Genomic DNA, 22,369 nt, shown 5'->3' with positions numbered 1-22,369 from the left:
ATTTCCCAACATGGCATAATGATCCACTTGTAACCATGTATCTCACCAAACATCTTATTTTATACCTTATGATCAGGTGGCAGAGTATCTAATATTTATCACAAGTGCCCCTCCCTCTGTAAGGAACTAACATTTGTGAAAATGCCTCTTTCTTTGCCTTTTTTTTTTTGGGGTGTGTGTGTGTGTGTGTGTGTGTGTGTGTGTGTGTGTGTGTTACTAGGGATTGAACTCAGGTACTTATGCAGGCTAGGCAAGTATTCTACTACTGAGCAATAGTCCCAGCCCTGGAAATTTGCTAATAATCTTTTTCAAGTGGCCAGGTTCTCTTATGCAGAATTCATTGTTTACCTTCATCACTTAACACATTTTAATTGTATTGTAAAATGGAGTACCTTTAAGACAGATTTCAAATTGTATCCTTTGTAAAAATATTACCCAATTATTTATTTGTAGATATACCTTATTGAGTTACTGAGTGCTTAAAAATTTGCTAGAGTTCATATTTCTTGAGTCATTATAAAATATATTTCAAGAAGAAATACATTAATGGTTTTTTCATCCTTTAGCAGCTAATTATATTTTCAGAAGTAATTACTAAAGTTCAGGAAACAATTAGTTCCAAGCTGACCTTTATCCATTTTTATTTCTTAATTTGAAAATTGAGGTATGTGGATTAGACCTAAGCTTCCTCTAAGTTGTTCTAAATTTATGAATTTATATTAAGTGGCAATGAATCTCTTGAAACTTTTTTGGTACTAGAATAAAATTATATATTACTTCCTGATACTGACTATACATTTAGAATAGCAGACATATTGAAACAAATAGTATATTGCATGATAATGATCAATGGGCTTAATTGATTTAAAAATTATGTAAACATTAAAAATTTTTACTAACATTTGAATTTACTAAACCTAATATTGTAAGCTTACTTCAATTAAGCATAATGATTTGAGATATTTATAATTCTTAACAACTAAGTATTGTTTATCCTCAACTACTGCTGCCCTATTGTTAAGGTTCATTTATGAAACAGCAAGCTCAGTTCTCAAAATATGGTGAATTGCTTTGGACAAGGGGAAAATGCTGTGACAGATAATTAGTATTCCATAAGACTTAGTAAAAAGTTAAAAGACATAAAAAGAATAATGCTCTAATTAAAAAAATAAGGTTATTATTATAATTGTAATTGGCATTTGTGTTTTTTAAAAAGGCTTATCAATAAATTATAACAAGATTAAAAGTTAATCATATATGAACTCTAATGCTTATTCACAATCTTTCTAATGTAGAATTTTTAAAAATGCATAAGAAAGGGCTCCTTTTTGATTCTCCAAATATTTTTCTCAGAAATTTAGTGCAAATGATAAATGAAATATAATGTTATTGTGTGTATTTTTTAAATTCAAGCAGAAAAACTGAATGTTAACAGTGTATAATAAAGTCAAAGATTCATTGATATAAAACAAAAAAGTATTCTTTCTCCAACTCCCCTTCAAGATATTAAGTCTTTTTAGTGGTGAAAAGTACCATATTATACCTTGATTTCTTCTATTTCATCAGGTACAATCTTGTATGCTGATATCGTCCCACCCAACCTGAAATTAGGAAAAGAAAATATTCTCAAAACCAGCAAAAACATATAAAATATACTAAAAATTTATGCCATTAGAACTAGAGTGCCACCAATAATTTTCCATGTCCCAGTCCAATAACTAGAAGAAAGCATTTTGTGTTTAACCTGATTCATGTATTAGTTTAAAAGAGGTAGACAGCAAATGGCTATTGAAAGAGGAAACATTAACCTAGATTTTTATCCATGACTAATCTTCTATTGATGGTTTTTCTGTCATGACTAACATGTATTAGAAACCTGTAATAGACATGTCACTTGCTTTTTAATTTAACAAACTATTTCTTTGAGTAGTTTTTGGTTTATAACAATTAAAGAGAATTTAATTTATCCTTCCATGTGCTCCCACCTGCCCACCTCTCCCATTCTGTTATTAATATCTTGTGTTACTATGTGTCTGATATGACAACTGATATGTCAATATTTGTTTTGCTTTTTTAAAAAAATTATTTAAGCTGAATATGGTGGTGTATGCCTGCAATCCTAGTACTAGGAGGCTGATTAAATGGTGCAAATACTTTTTTTTTTTTGGTGGTACTGGGGTTCCTGGAAGCCCTTCTACCTCTGGGCTACACTCCCAGACCTATTTTATATTTTTGAAACAGGGTCTCTTACGCCAGCGAGGCTGGCTTCGAACCTGCGAGATCCTCCTGTCTCCGCCTCCCAAGCGCGGGGATTACAAGCGTGCGCCACCACGCCTGGCTAAATGGTGCAAATACTAATGAATTTTAATAATTCACTTTATATAAGGATATCAGAAATGATGTAAACAAGGCCACTGTAAGGTAATGAGTAAACCACCACAACTATAGGTTACTAACATAAAAAATTAAGAGGTTTCAATTGGCATTTACCAAAGTTTCATTATCAATTATTAAAGTTATTCAACTAGAAGCTGAGATTGCTGAGACAGCAACATTAGGACAAAAACTACTGTTAACTCAAGACTGTAATGAAAAATTTTGAAATTATTTCAAAATACAGGTTTTTGGGCTTTGTGGTACTGGAGATTGAACCAAAAAGCATTTTACCTTTGAGGTATATTCCCCAGCCCGATTTTATATCTTATTTGGAAACAGGGTCTCATTTCGTTGATGAGCGTCTCACTACTTGCTGAGGCTATCCTCAATCTTCCTGTCTCAGCCTCTGCTCCCAAATACTGGGATTATAGATGTGTACCACCAGCCCAACTCAAAATATAAAGTTTTTAAAATACTTATCATTACAAAGTACAATGGGTATCAGATACATGATCTACACAGCTGTCATATAAATTGATTAATAGATTACAGTAAAATAATAATATAAAGAAGACGTGGTAAAAATGGTTGACTTGTGGAAGAAAAATAAAAACAATGCTACTACAATACATGTCAATTCTACTTCAATGATTTGTTCATTTATTTCTTGATAATTATGATTAATATTAGCTAAAATACTGATGATCCTAGAATCTAATCCTAGGAAGATAAAATAAAGGTAAATTTCCAGATTAATATTCCTGTCAACTTTAATGATTTTGCCTTTTTAAAAGGTGAGGCAAGTGATGCATATGGTTTAGTATCTTCCCACTTGGATTAAAATGAACAAATGGCATATATGCACATTTGCATAAGTACAGAACCCTGATGTAAGTGATGGACTTTTTAGGTGATAATGACATGTCAATGTAGGTTCATCAATTATAAAAAATGTACAACTTTGGTGGATGTTAACAGCAGAAAAGGATTTGCATGTGGGGGCTTAGCAAGTATATGGGAAATTTCTGTATCTTCCTCTCAATTGTTCTATGTAATAAAATTACTCTAAAAATGTAAAGCCTTGATAAAACATCCATATATTCTATAAATTCAAATAAGCAATTAAAAGTATATTATAATTTCCTATGCTACAGAAAACCTGTGATACTTTTTGAAATCTGTATAAAAATTATTTCTATAATTATTAGCTATTATAATAAAGATTTCTAATCTCGGGTTCTAAAGTAACAGTGCAATTATACTTAAGTTTTCCTCTTAAATTGTTTTTTCATGATTAGTGTAAACTCTCATTAAATTACTACTTCTCATAGATGACATATTGAATATTAATATTATATAATTAATGCTACTGACTAGATAAATGGCAAAGTAACTCTTAAAACTTACCACATTTCATTTTAAAAATTTTCATTTATCTCCATATATAAATGTGCTAATGTACATTCAACATTATTACTAAAACCTCAACCTCTTACAAGTTTTATCTTAAAGAATAATAAAATAATTTTTAAATGTTTGTCTTATTCCCGAAGAGTATTTTCCACAATTTACCATTATTGAATGTTTCATATCTGTTATCTTCTCCAGAGCAGGAGCTCTCTCTTGTTCTTATCATATTCTTATAGTCTTTCCTGATTCAATATGATGTTGGCTTTGAGTTTACTTTATATGGGCTTTGTGATGCTGAGGCAAGTTATCTTCTATCCTGATATTCTGAAGTGTTTTTTAACATGAATGGGTGCTGAGGTTTTTGTTCTGTTTTGGGGGGGTTGCGGTACTAGGGATGGAACCCAGGGGCATTTTACCTCCAAGCTACACCTCCAATCCTACTTTTTATTCTTTATTTTGAAACAGAGTCTCACTGAGTTGCAAAAAGTGAGGCTGTCCATGAACCGCGATCCTCTGGTCTCAGCCTCCCAAATGCTGGGATTAGAAGTGTGTGCCACCACGCACAGCTGGTGCTGAGTTTTGTCAAATGCTTTTTCAGTATCTATTGAGTATCTATTGACATGATTGTGAAATAGGTGGTTATGCAATCATATCAATGAAATAATTTTTTTTTTTTGGTGTTACTGGGGTTCCTGGAAGCCCTTCTACCTCTGGGCTACACTCCCAGACCTATTTAATATTTTTTTTAATTTGGAAACAAGAGTCTCTTAAGCCAGTGCGGCTGGCTTCGAACCTGCATGATCCTCCTGTCTCTGCCTCCCAAGCGCGGGATTACAAGCGTGTGCCACCACGCCCGGCTCAATGAAATAATTTAAAAATTCAATCAGATGTCCTACTTCCAACTGTAAAATCTACATAGAATGCATGTATACTTATTTGAAAACTCTGAAAGGTAAATAGTAGTATGCAGATGGAGAGAGAACATCAAAACAGAGATTAATTTAACGTTTATTTTTCCTACTATCTCTAAAAACAGAAACCCAGAAGTGAGCACTGAGTGGTATGAGAAAGACCCAACAAAAATTATCTAAACACTTCAATTGTAGAGACAGAGAATGGAAAAAACTGCCTGTTTTTTTCCTGTAGAACCTGTCGGGTTCTATTTTTCCCCCTCTTCTTTTTCTTTTTACCCATGTATTAAGCTAAGAATAGTTCCATAGCAACTAAGATATAAAAGGCCAGAAATAAAAGCCTGCAAAAGCCAAATACTCTGAAGGAGAGTGGATCTCAATATCCACCCCCCTTTCAAGGGCAGATAAACCAAATGGAAGGACCAAACCCAGTGCTCTACAGTTCTTTTTTCCATCTATTCCCCGGATATGGGAAGACTGCAGAAAGGAATGGTTTTAACTTTCCATGTCCAGGGAAGAAGAAAGTACATGGTTAAGGAGGTCAAGAAATCAGCCCTATAAAGGGTTTTGAACTGATATACTCACTTTTAATGTGTTCATGCATGATTTGATGCTAATTAGCATACCCAAAATTTTAAAGTCCTTAGCTAAAGAGTAGACCCACAGGCAGGTCCCAAAGTATCTACTAGGCAGTGTACAGGCATCACCTAAGGAAAGCCTCATTACAGCATTCCCATAAACAGGAAACTCACTTATCACTCATCATGGGAAAAGACCATGTAAGCTGTGGAAATGAATTTAAATAAGAGTTTAACCCAGAGAGATGTAAATTTTGAGCAAAATATTTAGTTTCCTTTGGTTCCTTGCATCACCATTTATCTCATGATTGTTGAACACATCTGTAATATAAGATTAATAAATATAACATTGTGCTATAAATAATGAAAATAACATACGAAATATTAGTTTTTATTCTATGTACTTCTATGGTACTCTTTTTTACCACTTATTTTAAACAAAAATTAATTCCATTTTTTTGTACTGGAGATTGAATATAGGAGTATTCCACCTCTGACTTATGCACCCTAGCCCTTTCTAATTCTGAAATAAGACCTCAGTAAGTTGTTCAGGCTGGCCTCAAAACTGCAATTTTCCTGTCTCAGCCTTCCAAGTTCTGGGGGTTACAGGCATATAGTATCATGCACAGTCCCAGCCTTTTTCAATTTTTTTTTTTTAGTGGTACTGGGGTTCCTGGAAGCCCTCTGGGCTACACTCCCACGGGCTACACTCCCAGACCTATTTTTTAACTTTATGTGGAAACAGGGTCTCTTAAGCCAGCGAGGCTGGCTCGGAACCAGCGCGATCCTCCTGTCTCTGCCTCCCAAGCGCGGGGATTACAAGCATGCGCCACCACTCCCGGCTCAAATTTTTTTTTTTTTTTTTAAACAAGATCTCCTTAAGTTGCTGAGGGTTGTGCTAGGTTCCTAAGACTGCCCTTAAATTTGTGTTCTTCCTGTCTTAGACTCCCAAGAACTGGGATTAGAGACATGTGCTATTGTACTCAGCTCTGACATTACTTCTTAAGTGACCATCTATAACCATATATCCACAAAAACAGACTGAAGTTTTTTTGAATTTTAAATCAAAGTTGTATCAAAAGTCTCCAAACTTTCTCAGTTCAAGGTCCCCTGGATATAAGAACAATTGGTTCATGGCACCTGTAAGTCAAAAGTACCTTGTAGTTCTCTGTATTAATTAACTTCAGTTTATGTCCTAAAACTTAGTAGTTGTCTTGGGGGAAAAACAAACACAAAAAATTAAATGAAAAATAGTATTTCAATTTTTTTCCTGAATACCTACAATTACTAATGAGATGGGTGTACCTGTTGGGCCATGAATCATAACAGACAGCATTGCCTTTGCTTTCTGTTTCATACTGATTTTCTTATATTACTTGCTTTTAATCACAGTTATCTGTGAGAAACCCAACTTCACAAAGACATTGTCATAAAGGTGCAATCTAATGATGAAAATGTGAACTACCTTCAGCTAGTTCTTTCTATGACATCTAACAGAAAATGTTGCTGGTTTCTCTCAAAAAATACTCTGTAATATTCTGTGGGCATATGAGGCTACTTGGGTGCAGTTTGGGAAATGTGCATCTTAATTATGGCTTCATGTAGGAAATAACTACTAAAACTAGTTGATTTTTGTGGATTTTGGTAATGAGTTTCATTCAATTTCTATACAAGGTCACCACTCATTTGCCACATTTAGAATACATTTTGAGAACATTTACTGTCCTTTAACCATAGTGCTTATCTAACACAATGTTGAACACAGTAAATACTGAATTCCAATATTTAATAAAAATATTCATTGAAAATTAGGAATAACTTTAGATCTTAAAAATGTATATATCAATTCTTATCTTTTACTTTATGTCTATAAAATTAAAGCTCATCTCAGATAAAATACATGGATGAAATTTTCAGAAATCATCAATTATTAATATTATTGTTATTATTTTGTGGTACTGAGAACTGAACCCCAGGACATTCTGTCACTGAGTTATACCCCTAGCCCTTATTTTTTTGAAACAGGGTCTTTATAAGTTATTGTACTTTGCCCTGAACTGTGATCCTCCTGTTTAGGCTGCCCAAATACTGAGATTACAGGTATGTACCACCACCCTGGATCAGTATCATTATGCTATGTTACTGTATGCTGTGGTTATGATCCTGCCATATAGCTCAGATTTTACTCAGAAAACTGGGGAAAGATCCATATCAAGTATTTATTTCCTGATCTCCTAAATATTTTTCTAGCTAAAACAAAGATAAATACAATGAACTCACAATTTTCACAAAATACTAGAAGATAAAAACTAAATAAGGAAAGAAATAATACAATACCTTTGCATCAACTATATTGTCATACAGAAGTTATTTTTGGCAGGTTTATTTTAGAAGGCCCGAGTGAGGTGACATGATTTGATATCCATAAGTAGCCATTAAAAAGCCAGATTTAAAAAAATAAATCTAGGCAAAGGAGAGCAAAAAGTGAAAAGCACCAAGGTAGATTTGTTGTAATAAAAAGAAAGCCAGTATAGATTGTATGAAATAAATGAGAGAAAATTTGCAATGAGCTGATTGGAGAGAAGGTCATGTACCAAGGTCTCATAGTTTATCTTTAATAGACTGAATTTTATTCTGAATGTTAAAACCTAAGTGGTCTTAGGAGAAAAATATCATGATATAATTTCCTGTTAATAAAAGGCTTCTCTTAGCTGCTATATGAAGAATGGATTAGAGGTGATAGGAGTTGAAATAAATATTTAGAAGCACTGTAACAATTCAAGTAAGAGATAAAGTTACAGCTTGAACCAAGGTGGTAGAAGAGATAATATAGATTTGATATAATTTTGGAGGAGGAACTGATAAAATCTGGTAATGGACTACATTTGATAGTTATAATGGTGATGAAGCAGAGGAACTCACAAACCAGGAATATTTCCTAGGTCTGGGATTAAACATCTGAGTATATGGTTGTTATGTTTATTCAAACTTTACAGAATGTTAAAGAAAAGGATCTGTATAATAAAGAGGAAGAAATGAATAAGTAACCATCATTCAATAACTTACTATCAAAATAATTCAAAATTGCAACTAAGTACTTAAAACTAATTAATATATGGATTTTATGTTTATCAAAAACATATTTCTCATTGTTCACATATTATTTTTGGTAACTTCCATTCAAAATATCTTCTAAACTATATCTCCTCTGTGTATGAGAATTAATAGATTATTTCAGTCTTAACCACTAATCTCTAGATTGCAATAGATAAGGAATTACACTGGTCTTTGGTCAGTATAGTGCTCAAAATTTTTAGTTAATGACTAAAAGAATAAATACATAGAGACACAAATCAGACAGTTAATAGTTCTATAGTAGCAAAGTAAAAACAGACTAGTATAATGAGAATGGGATTTTTTAACTGAATGAAAATTATCACTTATAAAATAACAAATTTTATAAATGAGCATTATTTTCATATGATATGCCTCTTGGGGAAAATAAATATGAATTCTATTAAGAAATACCAGGTGTCTGATTCCGGAAACATACACTGATTGAGCATTCACCATATATAAGAAATATATTTGGTGTTTAAAATTAAATCAGTAACGCTGGGCGTGGTGGCGCACGCTTGTAATCCCCGCGCTTGGGAGGCAGAGACAGAAGGATCGCACAGGTTCGAAGCCAGCCGCGCGCGCTGGCTTAGGAGACCCTGTTTCCAAATAAAAATGTAAAAATAGGTCTGGGAGTGTAGCCCGGAAGTAGAAGGGCTTCCAGGAACCCCAGTACCACAAAAAAAAAAAAAAAAAAAAAATTAAATCAGTAAATATTCTTCTTGAGGAACATGGAATTAATTGATAAATACTTACCAATCAGTATATTTAAACAATGTAACATCTCTTTCCACAGATCAAGAGGTTCTAAAATTAATTTTTTAAAAACTGTCACTATATTAACATTACTTCTTTCATTTAAGCTTTCTGGTCTTTCTTGTCTTCCAAATATACACTGGCATCTAAAATTTTCAGGCTACCCACATTCTTATCCAACCTCAGTATTTTCTTTTAAAATTAATATCAGAACTTTAATTCCTGACCTAGATAAAAAAAAATAATGATTTTTCCATACTACCCAGAATAATTAAATATGACAGACAAAATATGTAAAACTACAATGTTGGTATATATATAATGAAACTCAGTAAAAGACAGTGATCTGCAAAGATGAAAAATAACTAGATAACACCAACAATTACCCTTATTTAAAGATTTGAAATAGTGTTTAGGTGGCTGACACGTTAGAAGGAACAGAAGTAGACCCCAGCAGACCATACTGAAAAGACTAAGTATGAGAAAAATCTTATGATAAATTCCTATTAATTCCCTTACCAAGATGCCCCAGAGTCTCTGGTGTATATTCTCCCTTCCTTCAACAACTAAGTAAATCTAATTCTGAGTATTGTAATATAATACATGCTTACCAGTATTATATTAAGTTGTTGTCATCCCATTAATTTTATTTTTTATTTTTTATTTTTTATTGGTGCACTGTATTCATACATCATAGTGGGATACAAACTTTTGTAGACAAACATGCACACATCACCCAGTCAGCCCCCACCCGATCCCCACCCCATTCTCTCCCCAACCCTCCTTCCCATGCTTGGCTTAGTGGTTGATATCTTAGTGGTTGACATTGTATTATAGCAATTTATCCAAAATTAAAAATGATAATCTCACATAACAGTTTCATTTGTCTGATACCAAGCTTTTGATGACTTAAAGATAACATTTCAATATTTCTTTTTGCTTTCTTTCTTACCAGAGAATATTTATTTTTATTCATTTAGGTGAAACTATCATATATTTATATTTCAGAAAAAAATCTATCCTAATATGGAATATGGATTCTAGATACCCAAAACGATCTTGAAAAAGAACAAAGCTAGAAGATATATATTTTCTGATTTCAAACCATATAAAGCTACAATAATTGAAACAGTGTAGTACTGTTATAAAGGCAGATATATAAACCATTGGAGTTAAATACAAGCCTAGAGCTAAATACTTCCCTATATTGTCAAGTTATTTTTGACAAGGTTTCCACGAACATTTGGTGGTGGAAATAATAATCTTTTAACTAAATATTGTTGAAACATAATAATTACATGGAAAAGAATAAAATTGGACCCTTACCTAATCCCATATACAAGTATTAACTCAAAATAGATAAAAGACCTAAATATAAATCTTAAGACTATAAACTTTTAGAAGAAAATCTGGGTCATAAAACCTCACAACATTGAAATTGGTAGTGATTTCGTGGATATGATTTCAGTGGCACAGGCAACAGAAGAGTATATAAACTCCCTAAAAAATAAAAAAATATTGTATATCCAAAGACAATGTAAACAGAGTTAAAAGTTACTAATAGAATGGGATAAAATATTTCCAAATGCTATATCTGAAGGTATATTAATATTCCAACTAGAAATCCTAAAAATTAACAACAGTAAAGACAAACAATACAATTTAGAGATAGGTAAAAGACTATAATAAATAATGAATCTCCACAGATAACCAATCTTAGTTGTCTGTTGGATGGAAAATCTTGTTTCTCTGGTTCTGGTGTGTGTTGCCTATTTCTTCTTTGTAGTTAATCTCTTTGAGTATTTTCTCTAGTGCTGGTTTTAAAGACATAAATTCCTTCAGTTTCTGTTTGTCATGGAAGCTTCTTATTTCTCCATCTAATTTGATAGAAAGTTTTGCTGGGTAGGAACTTTTTGGCTGAAAGTTGTTTTCTTTCAGAGTTTGGAATATGTTACTCCAAGCCCTTCTGGCTCTCATGACTTGGTTTGGGAAGTCTGGAGTGATTCTAATTGGTTTGCCTCTGAATGTCACTTGGCCCTTTGTTTTTGTTGCCTTTAAGATTCTCTGCTTGGCTTCCACATTGGTCATTTTGACAATTATGTGGCGTGGGGATCCTCTTCTCCGATCCTGTCTAAAGGGAGTTCTATAAGTTTCCTGGACCTGTGTTTATCAACCTCTTGCTCTATGTTTGGAAAATTTTCTGCTATTACTTCCTTGAAGAGATTGTTGATCCCTTTGGTTTCACTTTCTTTTCCTTCCTCTATTCCAATTATTCTTAGGTTAGCTCTCTTAAAATGGGCCCATATTTCTTCAATGTCAGATTCCTGCTGTCGAATATTTTTTTCTAGATTAGAAACTATGCGTTCATTTTTGGAATGTTCATCTTCTAAGAGCGAGATTCTGTTCTCCATGTGGTCTAATCGGTTGTTTGTGCTTTGTATTGAGGCCTTTACTTCATTAATTGCATCCTTTATCTCTTTTTGGCTCTCTCTGAGTTCTTTTTGAAGCACCTTTATTATTTCTACGGTTATTTTCCTGATTTGATCTTCAGTTTATCTGGTAAAAGAGATAGCTAATGACTGACTAATGGACAGGGAACATATGCTGTATGGATATATTGGGTAAAAAAGATGATGCACATCACAGGTGGGATGGAGCAGGACTACAGAATATTTCACCATGCTCTTAGAAATGGCACACAATTTCAAACTTACATATTGTATAATTTTGGAATTTTCCACTTAATATTTCCAGGACAGTGTTGATTGACTGAAGATAGTAAAATTATAGAAATTAGAATTGAGGATAAAGTGTGACTTTTGTATAGACTACTTCTATTGCCCCAGAAAGACCCTACATTTCTCTTTTCAATAGATTTCCTCTCCCCTAGGAGAGGCTGAGACAAGAGAATCAGTTTCAAGGACAGCCTTGGCAATATAGTTAAGACTCTCAGCTACTTAGTAAAAACCCTGTTTCAAAATAAAAAATTAAAGTGTTTGGTGTGTACTTTGGAGGTAGAATACTCCTGTACTAAAATATTGGAGGTTCAGTCCCCAGTACTAAAAGATTGATTGATTGATTGTTTAAATAAATGATCTTTTGACTTTAGTTTTGAGTTACTCATATTAGGCAGGAAGGAAGGTAGGTAAAGGGAATGAAATACTGAAATTCTGGCATGAAATATTTACTGGTTGTCTTTGCTGAATCCTTTTAAGATATTTGATTTTTTTTAATAATAAAGAAGTTGCTTTATTGGACGTTGATATTTAAAGCCTGTAAAGGCCATTTTTTAAGACCTTTGTGTTCTCTGTCCCTTTCATGGGAAATTCTGAGTCAACTGAAACTTCCTTCTCAATCCCCTGAGAACTACATGTTCAGCTGAATATGTCCACCTTCTTTTTTGTTGGAACAATTTTACTAAACATAATTCGGAACTTCATTCACAACTTTGGGAAACGTAAGATCTCCCCAAACTGGCTGCTTTAAGAATTCTAGTTACGCCGGGCGTGGTGGCGCACGCTTGTAATCCCCGCGCTTGGGAGGCGGAGACAGGAGGATCGCGCAGGTTCGAAGCCAGCCGCGCGCGCTGGTTTAGGAGACCCTGTTTCCAAAATGAAAATGTAAAAATAGGTCTGGGAGTGTAGCCCGGAGGTAGAAGGGCTTCCAGGAACCCCAGTACCACCAAAAAAAAAAAAAAAAAAAAGAATTCTAGTTACGACCATATTTGAAAGTATTACTGACAATCTCACTTACATGTATGAGGAGGGAGGAGGGGGTAGTGGGGTGGGATTCAAGTGAAATAAACCAAGTGATATGTGCATGTATGTTTTTGTATCACATTGAACATGATAATTACAATGCACAAATAAAAGTAGGTAAAAAGAGAATTCTTCCTTCTTGTCACTTCTCTTCCTCTTTGTTCCTTTGCTATCTTTAATCTTCTCTTTAGTTCCCTTCACTCCTTGATATGACCCTCTTCAAACCCCTATATTCACTTATCCCTATTTGTCCCTTTTAGAGTTTTTCCCTTCCCATTTCAGTTCCTCAGTTACTTGAACTTTAAGCCACCCTTTATTCCAGGGACTTGGGGATCCCAAAAATAATTACCTAAGGCTGAAAACTAAAAATGACGATACAAAATAGACTGGGTGTTTTATCTACTCAAATGGAGTTCGTATACATCATAACAGCCCTAAATGTTCTCAGTTACTTGCCTAAAATATATTTAATAGTCTCCATAATATTATTTATGAAGGCAAATGAAAATCTTAAAAGCCTTTTACACAAATATCGATAAAAAATAGCCTACTGAGAAGATAACTTTAACACCTGCCAGTTCAAATAAAATTATAAAGTAGAGAAAAGATTACCTATAAAATATCTGTGTATATATTTATGTCTACATATAACAACTATGTTATAGATTTATATTTTTCTTTTTTTTAATGGGTCTTGGGGTGGAATCCAGGGGCATTTGACCTCCGAGCTGTACCCCCTGCCCGATTTTTTATTCTTTATTTTGAAACCAGGTCTCACTGAGTTGCACAAGGCCTCAATAAGTAGCTGAGGCTGTCCGCGAACCGCAATCCTCTGGTCTCAGCCTCCCAAATGCTAGAATTACAAGCATGCGCCACCACACCCAGCATATTTTTCTAACTCCATATGGAACTACCATATTTATAAAATCCCACAAAAGAGCACTATTTAATTGATATAAAGAAAAATACATGCTTTAATAAACTAGGTATTGCCAAAACTTTAAAGAATATAGAAACGAATCCCAATTTATTAAATTCATGGGATATAAGATAATATTTAGTAAACAAAGCTGGCTTAAAAATATTTGGTAAAATAAAAACAAGATTGTCAGTATTAAATATACATGCAACTAGGCTGGGCATGGTGGCACATGCTTGTAATCCCAGCATTCAGGAACTGACACCAGAGGATCAGGGTTTGCGGACAGCCTCAGCTACTTAGCGAGGCCCTTCGCGACTCAGTGAGATTCTGCTTCAAAAAATAAAAAAAGACTAAAAAATAGTGCTGGGGTGTAGCTCGGAGGTACAATGCTCCTAGGTTCCATCCCCAGTACTGCAAAAATATATGTGTGTGTGTGTGTGTGTGTGTGTGTGTGTGTGTGTGTGTGTATCAACTTTTCTTCTACTAGCAACAAACTTGTTATCTTCATAAGATTTCTAAGATTATAAAGCTATAAGTATAACTGGAAAACAAACTGTACATTAAAACGAATTGTTGGATACATGGAAAAAATGAAGACCACTATAAATTTTATTTGCTAGCTTATTTGCATCTGTGATAGTTTAGATATTTGCCTGATTTGCCAACAAGAATAATTTAAGAGGACTGTTTGCTTTGTGTGTTATACAACAAAATTCTTATCAGTAATTCAATAATTGTTAAAAATAAGTAAACAAAGGTAGGAAAAAAGTTTATAGGTAAACTTTGAACAATTATGCTTTTCAATATATCTATATAAATGTATGTTCTCAAATCTCTTTGGTAACTCACACCCCTAAAGTTATACTATGTAAAGCCAGAAATGGTGGCATATGCCTGTAGTCCCAGTACTTGGGAGGCTCAGAGAAGATTTCAGATTTAAAGTCAACCTCTTGCAACTTAGTAAAAGGCTCTGTGCTCTGAGCAACTTAGTAAGACAATGTTTCCAGATAAAAAACAAAATAGGGTGTGGGAATATAGCTCAGTGGTACAATGCCCATGGGTTCAATCTATAGCACTCCACATACACACTTATACTAAAAAAAATTAAATGATGGTCATATCTACATTATTTCCAAATAAAATAAAATATTCAAATATTAATGGCTGAGCATATGTATAAGCTTATTTGTTTTTGGCTTCTTATTACAGAGGAATTATAGATATGTGAATCCATAGTAAACATGTCATGTACCATGCTGATAAACTATAAGAAAACATTTATTTCTAAAAAATATGAAATAGTTTCATAAATATCTTATGAAATAACTTGTTATTTATTAAATAATTCATAAATCCATTGGTCTACCAAATATTGGTATGTGACAGTTTATAGCTGCTTACTTTCTAATTTTACTAGAATTAAAGTTACTAAAAGTTAAGAATTCTATAAATATATGTAATTAAAACTACTAAAACAATGGGGAAATGATGAGCAAAGTATTCAGTGAAGGTAGGATGAGATTTTTGATAAGGAAGAGTGCTTCTATGGTTTGGATATGGTCTGAGTGTGTAATGGCTTGGATATGGAATGTTCTCCTAGCTCTCATGGAAACAAGGTACCAATGTTAAAAGAAGGGGCTTAGTTGCTCAGGTAGGTCCTTGGGAGTATAGCCTTGGGGAATATATAAGGTCTTCTCCTCCGGTTGTATAAGCTCTTCTCCCTTGCTCAATCTGTTTTTCGCCTCCATGATGTAAGAACAGAGTTCTGACCATGGTTTCTCTCTTCAATTCCCTGCCACCATGCCTTAGATTCCACAGATGCTACCATTACATACATTTAACTTAAAGTCTCCAAAGAATGTCAGCAAATAAAACTTCCTTCCTTTAAGTCGTGTATTCAGTGTTTTTGGATTAAAGCAGTAAAAATGTTTACTGCCATACAGTGTGACTCTCAAAATGTGTTGGAAACTTAGTCCTTAGTGTGGTAATGTTGTGAGGTGGTGGGTCTTTATGAGATGGGGAAGTAATCAGGACAGAGAAGGCACTGTCCTTCAAAGGAACTCATGTTGTTCTTTGAGAACTCTAGTTAAGTCTCACAGTAAGTTGTTATAAAAGAACAGCCTTGCTCCACAACTTCCTCTGCCTTTCTGTGTTGAATGTTATCTCTGTGTCACACACACTCCCATCATGATATTATTTACCATGAGGCCTTCATCAGAACCAAGTTGATGTTATTGCCCTCCCTGAATCTCAAAAGTGAATCTTTTTTTTCTTTATAAAGTATTCATCTTCAGATGTTCATTATAGTAAAAAAAATAGATTTAGATGTAGTTTTGTTAAGAAAATAGAATAAGTTTGTACTCAAGTAGAAATGATTGTTACTCTAGAGTGAGAAAGAGGAAATGAGTAGGAAGAAAAGTGATACTTTTTTTTTTGCTTTCTTTTTTCTTTTTTTTCTTTCTTTTTATTGCAGTACCAGGAAACCCTAGCCCTTTTTTTTTTATTCTGTATTTTGAAACAGGGTCTCAATAAGTTGCAGAGGGCCATTAAGTAGATGAGACTGGTCACAACCAGCTTCCGTAGCTTTTTTCCTATCTCAGCTTCCATAGTTTTTTTGTTTTAAGTATATGTTTGTAGAAAGAGAATTTTGGAAAGGGCATCTTGTGTGGTAAAAACTAGCTAAGATGAGATTAATTTACTTGTAGTTTGTTTATTATATTTGCATAAGTATTAATTTAAAAAACTAATATAAGACTAAAATGTTGTGTTCTCTCTCAGTCCCTTCCTTTTTCACATGCTGCTCCCTTGCCCTACTGCCTTCTGCCACAGGATGATGAAGTAAGAAAGCCATCATCAGATACAAGCTTCTTGGTCTTAGATTTCCCCACTTTCAAAATTGTTAGAAATAAAGCCGGGCGTGGTGGCGCACGCTTGTAATCCCAGCATTCGGGAGGCTGAGACCTGGAGGATCACGGTTCGCGGACAGCCTCAGCTACTTAGTGAGGCCCTCTGCAACTCAGTGAGACCCGGTTTCAAAATAAAGAATAAAAAATAGGGCAGGGGGTGTAACTCGGAGGTCAAATGCCCCTGGGTTCCATCCCCAGACCCGCAAAAAAAAAAAAAAAAAAAAAAAAAAATTGTTAGAAATAAATCTCTGTTCTTCATAAATGTATATGCCCAGGTTCATATATTCTTTTATCACAACATAAGGCATATTAAGATAATTTTATCACCAAAGCTCTGACTATAATGTCATCTTTGAGTATAATGCATAAAAGTGAATATGATAAGATAGCTTTTAGTGGTGAAGGCTGACTTTAAGAAACAAATTATATATAAAGGCTCTTGAAATAATTGGTTTGGCACCTGTTTTCCAAGGTTCTCAGATTCATGTATAAGGCTGATACTTCCTGAGCCAGGCATGCTGGCACATGCCTATAATTCTATTATTTGGGAGGCTGAAATTGGAGGATCGTAGGGTTGAGACCAGCCTTAGCAACTTAAGATTTTCAGAAAGAGAAACCCTGTTTCAAAATAAAAAAGTAAAATAGGGAGAGAGGTATAGTTTGGAGGTAGAAAGCCCCTGGGTTCAATCCCTAATACCAGAAATAAACAAACAAAGAATGTTACTTCTTGGTAGGACTGAAAAAACCTCAGGACAACTTGGGGACCTGAAGAAAAGAAAAATTAAATCTATATATATCTTAAAGAAAAAAATCTGTCAGTGCCCTGCTAGTTGGCTTCCTACACTTGAAGTGCATTTAAGTTCAAACTGAGATTTTTTTATAATAAATTCTAGCAGATCAAAGAGGTCTTATGGTCAATTATTTTTCTGAATTTTTATAGGTATCCAAGACAAGTTTAACGAGCTAATTTTTGAAATAAACTAGTCTTACTTTGTTATAAAAATAGAGAAGACCAAAGAGAAAAAATCTGTTTCAATAAAAACAATATCATTTGGATATTAATTTCTAGTCTTGTTCATTGTCTTTACAGTGTTGTCATCTATCTATGCTTTACCACTGCAAACATATCATTTAATTAACTGGTTAATTATGTGTAAAAATTACTTCAAAATTGGAATTGACAACTTTATAAATACTGGGCATATTTTGGTCTATGGTACATATATATATGGTCTTCTATTTTAAGTAATGCTGTATTTTCATATGCCAGCAGATGAGTAGAAACCTATCATTAATGCTTATGATAGTACTCTAGAACTGTGTTAATAATTAATGTATTTTTCTCACTCTTTGAGCTTCAGAAGATCCTTGAAGTCTATACTTCATTAATGAACTTGAGAGAAAATAATTTGTCTGAATGTATAGAAATGAGATATACAATGAAATGTATAAAGTTTTCATTTTGCTTTTTAAACATGGGAGATGCTATGCAATATAAGGAAAGCTGAGCTACAAGGGATGTTTTATGTTTAAATAACACTTTGTAAAGGTAGTTTACAATGTGTATATATTCCCCTTTTTTATCAATTCTAAGTCAATTGTTTTAAATTAACTTATTCTCTTCAATATTTACTCATTTCCCTATTTTTATTTTCATAAGTGCAAATAGAATACACACCTAACTATAAATTATTCCTTTTATCTAATTAATTCCCTATGACACTGTACTATTAAAAATGATAAACTTTAAAAGTTACAAAATGATCCAATGAATAGGTAAACAAAATTTGAATATCCATGACTTCTGTGACATCAAACTATTTGAAAAAATTGATAAATTTCAATAATCTTATAGGCTATTTCCATAAAAATTATCAAAACTGAGATTTTAATAATAAAATCAAACTGGGAAACAATTTACATAACCTGATAAAAATGCCAAATTTTTAACAAAGTATTATGACTTAAATGACCATTACTAATATATAAATGCATCAGTTTTTATACAATAATACAATATAGCCTTAAGAAAATTTCTGAACATGGGTTGTATTATCTGTAATGCTTCTTAAAAATGTCAATTTTGCTATTCTAATAAATGACTCAATTAGCTATGACCAAGGAATACAAATTTTTAATAAACTTTTAACATTTATGTAGTAAAATTTGAAAAATGAAATTTGAATAATATTTTAGCAAAGAATATATGGTGTTTACCTAGGTTAAATAAATAATTAAAATTTAAAAAATTGATAGCTAACAACTCTTGAATGCTTTCTACTTCCTTGACGCCATCCTAAGATAACTTGTATTACCTTTCTAGGCTTCATAAAAATCATGGGAAGTATATATAAATATTATTCTCATATCGCAACTGAAGCACACTGGTCAAGGAACATTACTTAGAAAAAAACCAATAATTTAAATTCAGGTAGTTCAACTCAAATAAAAGTTCATAACTTTTGTATTATACTGCTTCTTATGTCAGGTATTTCCCAAGTTCTACTGAGTCATAAATCATTCATTCCCCTCATAGATGTTGCTACAATTTGGATCTTAAATGTCCTCAAATGATCTAAGGGTTAAAGGTCTGGTGACCAACTCATGACACTAATGGGAGGAAGGGGATAGAACTTTAGGAGGTGGGCCATAGTCGAAAAAATTTGAGTCCTAGGGAGTATGCCCTTAAAAGACTCTGAGCTCCTCATTTATCCCTTCCCCAGTTCCCACCCTACTCTCTTCCCCTTTCCTCCTTCTCATGTTTGACTTACTGATTGACTTGATATGTTTATGAATGTACATCATATACATCACATGATCATTTCAATAGATGCTGAAAAGACATTCAACGAAATCCAATACCCATTTATGCTAAAAGCTTTTCAGAGAATCACAGTAGAAGGAACATATATCAACATCATAAAAGCAATATGCAATATGTCCAGAGCCAACATATTAAATGGGGAAAAACTGCAAGAATTCCCCTTAAAAACAGGAACAAGACAAGACAAGGATGTCATTTATCACTTCTTTTCTATATAGTACATGAGACTCCAGGCAGAGCAAAAGGAAAGAAAGGGAAATCAAAGGAGTATAAATAGAAAAAGAAGAACTAAAACTATCACTATTTGCAGATGACATGATACTAAGAAGATCCAACAAACTCAACCAAAAGGCTTATAGGACTTATCAACAAATTCAGCAAAGTGTCTGGATACAAAATCAATCTTAAAAAAATGAGGACCTTTCCTGTATGCCAACCATAAATCCACTGGAAAAAAAATCCAGAAAATACTTCCACTAAGGATCTCCCACAAAAAATTAAAATACCAAGAAATAAACCTAACCAAGGAGGTAAAAGAACCTCTAAAAAGAAAATTATAAAAAATTGAAGAAAGTAATTGAAGAAGACCTTAGGAGATGGAATGATCTTCCATGTTTTTGGATAGGCAGAATAAATATAATCAATATGGCCATTCTTCCAAAAGTGATCTACAGATTCAACACAATACCCAGTTAAGTACCAAGGTCATTCTTCACAGACATAGGAAAATCAGTCCTTAAATTCATTGGGAACAACAAAAATATCAAAATAGCCAAAGTAGTTCTCAGCAACAAGAACCATGCAAGAGTTATCACAATACCTCACTTCAAACTAAACCTCAAAGCCATAGTAAAAAAAAAAAAAAAAAAAAAAAAGCATGATACTGGCACAAAAATAGACACATAGACCAATGAAGCACAATAGAAGACTCAAAGATAAATCTGCACACTATGGCCAATTGCTTTTTTGGCAAAGGGGCCAAAAAAATACACTGGAAAAAAGGTAGCCTGTTCAACAAATGGTGTTGGAAAAAGTGGTTAATTGTAAGCAGAAAAAAATGTAAATAAAGCCCACTTCTCTCTCTTTCTCTCTTTCATTCTGTGTGTGTGTGTGTGTGTGTGTGTGTGTGTGTGTGTGTGTGTGTGTGTGTGTTCTGCTATCCAGCCATTGGAAGGTGAACAGGTTTTCTCTACCACATGATATGCTATACTGCCTCAGGCACAAGGCACACAGGATCAAAAAACATCACACTAAAAAATCATCAGCCAAAATAACCTTTTTCTTCATTAAACTAACTTGCTATGTATGGGCATGATGGCACATGCCTGTAAACAACTTTACTTGGGAGGCTGACAGGAGGATCACAGATTCAAGACCCACCTCTACAAATTAGCAAGACACTATTTTAGAATAAAAAATTAAAAGTCTGGGACAGTAGTGTGGTGGTAAAATGCCTCTGGATTTGAGCCCCATCACAACAAAATAAATAAGTTGATTGACTTAGGGATTTTGATACTGTGATAGAAAACTGACTATCACAGCTAATAGAGCTTATTAAGCTGCCTATCAACAATTAAGTAGTTGCAAAAGTAAATATAGAGAGAAATAATATTGGTCAGTTGCCATATAAAGAAGCTCTACATAAATAGTGTTATATTTATATACACATAAAAAGCATATCATTTTGAAATGTGACAAAGTAGAGTCTAAAATTAGACTCACATATATTATGTACCATGTTTTAGAAAAGAGATTTTTCAGATTCCAAATGCTGGAACATTCTGAGGTTTATAAACAAAGAGGGAAAATTACTAAATGATTGATGATTGGAATCAATTTATCCTATTTGTATTCATAAAGCAATTCTAATGTTTCAGCAAACTAATATAAAGTCATTAATTAATATTTGAAACATAAATAACTGGGCATGCAGTGATTTATGTAAATAGGATGTAAAGTATATACAATTATTTATATCTCTGTGGTTTTCTGGATCCAGTCTATTTTATGCAGACTAATGTCAGTTAAGGACATCCTTATAAGGGCAACTCCAAGTATGCCTTTCCTGCACATAAATTTTGATCTTTGTCATTCAAGTGTCTCCTTCCAGTATAGATTCTCATTACTTTTGTACATACATAATGATTTGGACATTCATTGTTTCCTAAACAATTCCTATTCTCTTCTCAAACCCATACCTTTGTTTCTGAAATTCATCTTATTTGTGGATATTGATTAACTCAAATGCTCTCTCCTTAGCTTCTCCTGACTGAACAAAATGAGATAAATTCTGTAATTGGAAAACTTTGCATATCTTTTTGATACACATCTTTCAAGTGGTGGGAGGAGCCTACAAGTTGGATAACTGAGTTTATTAAGCTAATTACTAAGTATAAGAAACTTTGCTAGACTATGTGAACACAGATTGAATGTGATGTAATTCTGTCCGAATGTTTTCAATGTGGTAAGAAGCTCAAATCCATTTTTAAATACAGTTTTATCAGCATGCTGTAATTACATATCATGGTAAGGTTCAAAATGATATAAATATACATGCAAAAACAATCTAAGAAATGAAATTAGAGGATATAGGGTACAAATAATAAATCTGAAACTCTATAAAAGAACTAAATATATCCTAAGTGAAATGAAAGGCAATGGAAAAAAAAAACAAAGTATTACCAACAGAACCACATGAAAAAAATAATCTGAGTCTTAGGAGATAGTGCATTTTAGACTTGAAGAACTCAATTATATAAAAAAGATCATTCAAGAAATCTGGGCAAACAACAAAAGATCAAGCCTAAGAAG

General features: G+C 33.3%; 1 protein-coding gene across 9 annotated transcripts in view; it reads right to left on the bottom strand.

Moving 5' to 3' along the window:
- The window catches only part of GPHN (gephyrin), a gene marked incomplete at both ends in the record, with an annotated part of 546,660 nt that overhangs the window by 345,029 nt on the left and 179,262 nt on the right, over positions 1-22,369 (bottom strand). For all 9 annotated transcript variants that reach the window (XM_080706865.1, XM_080706872.1, XM_080706867.1 and 6 more), the window contains one exon: positions 1,544-1,601. In XM_080706865.1, the coding sequence (XP_080562991.1) occupies positions 1,544-1,601 (58 nt within the window). The remainder of the gene's footprint in view (positions 1-1,543; positions 1,602-22,369) is intronic.

Source organism: Muscardinus avellanarius (assembly GCF_963383645.1).
Source record: "Muscardinus avellanarius genome assembly, chromosome: 12".
NCBI classification, from domain to species: Eukaryota; Metazoa; Chordata; class Mammalia; order Rodentia; family Gliridae; genus Muscardinus; species Muscardinus avellanarius.
Note: the sequence above shows the minus strand (reverse complement) of the source record. Positions and strands in the feature narration are given on the sequence as shown.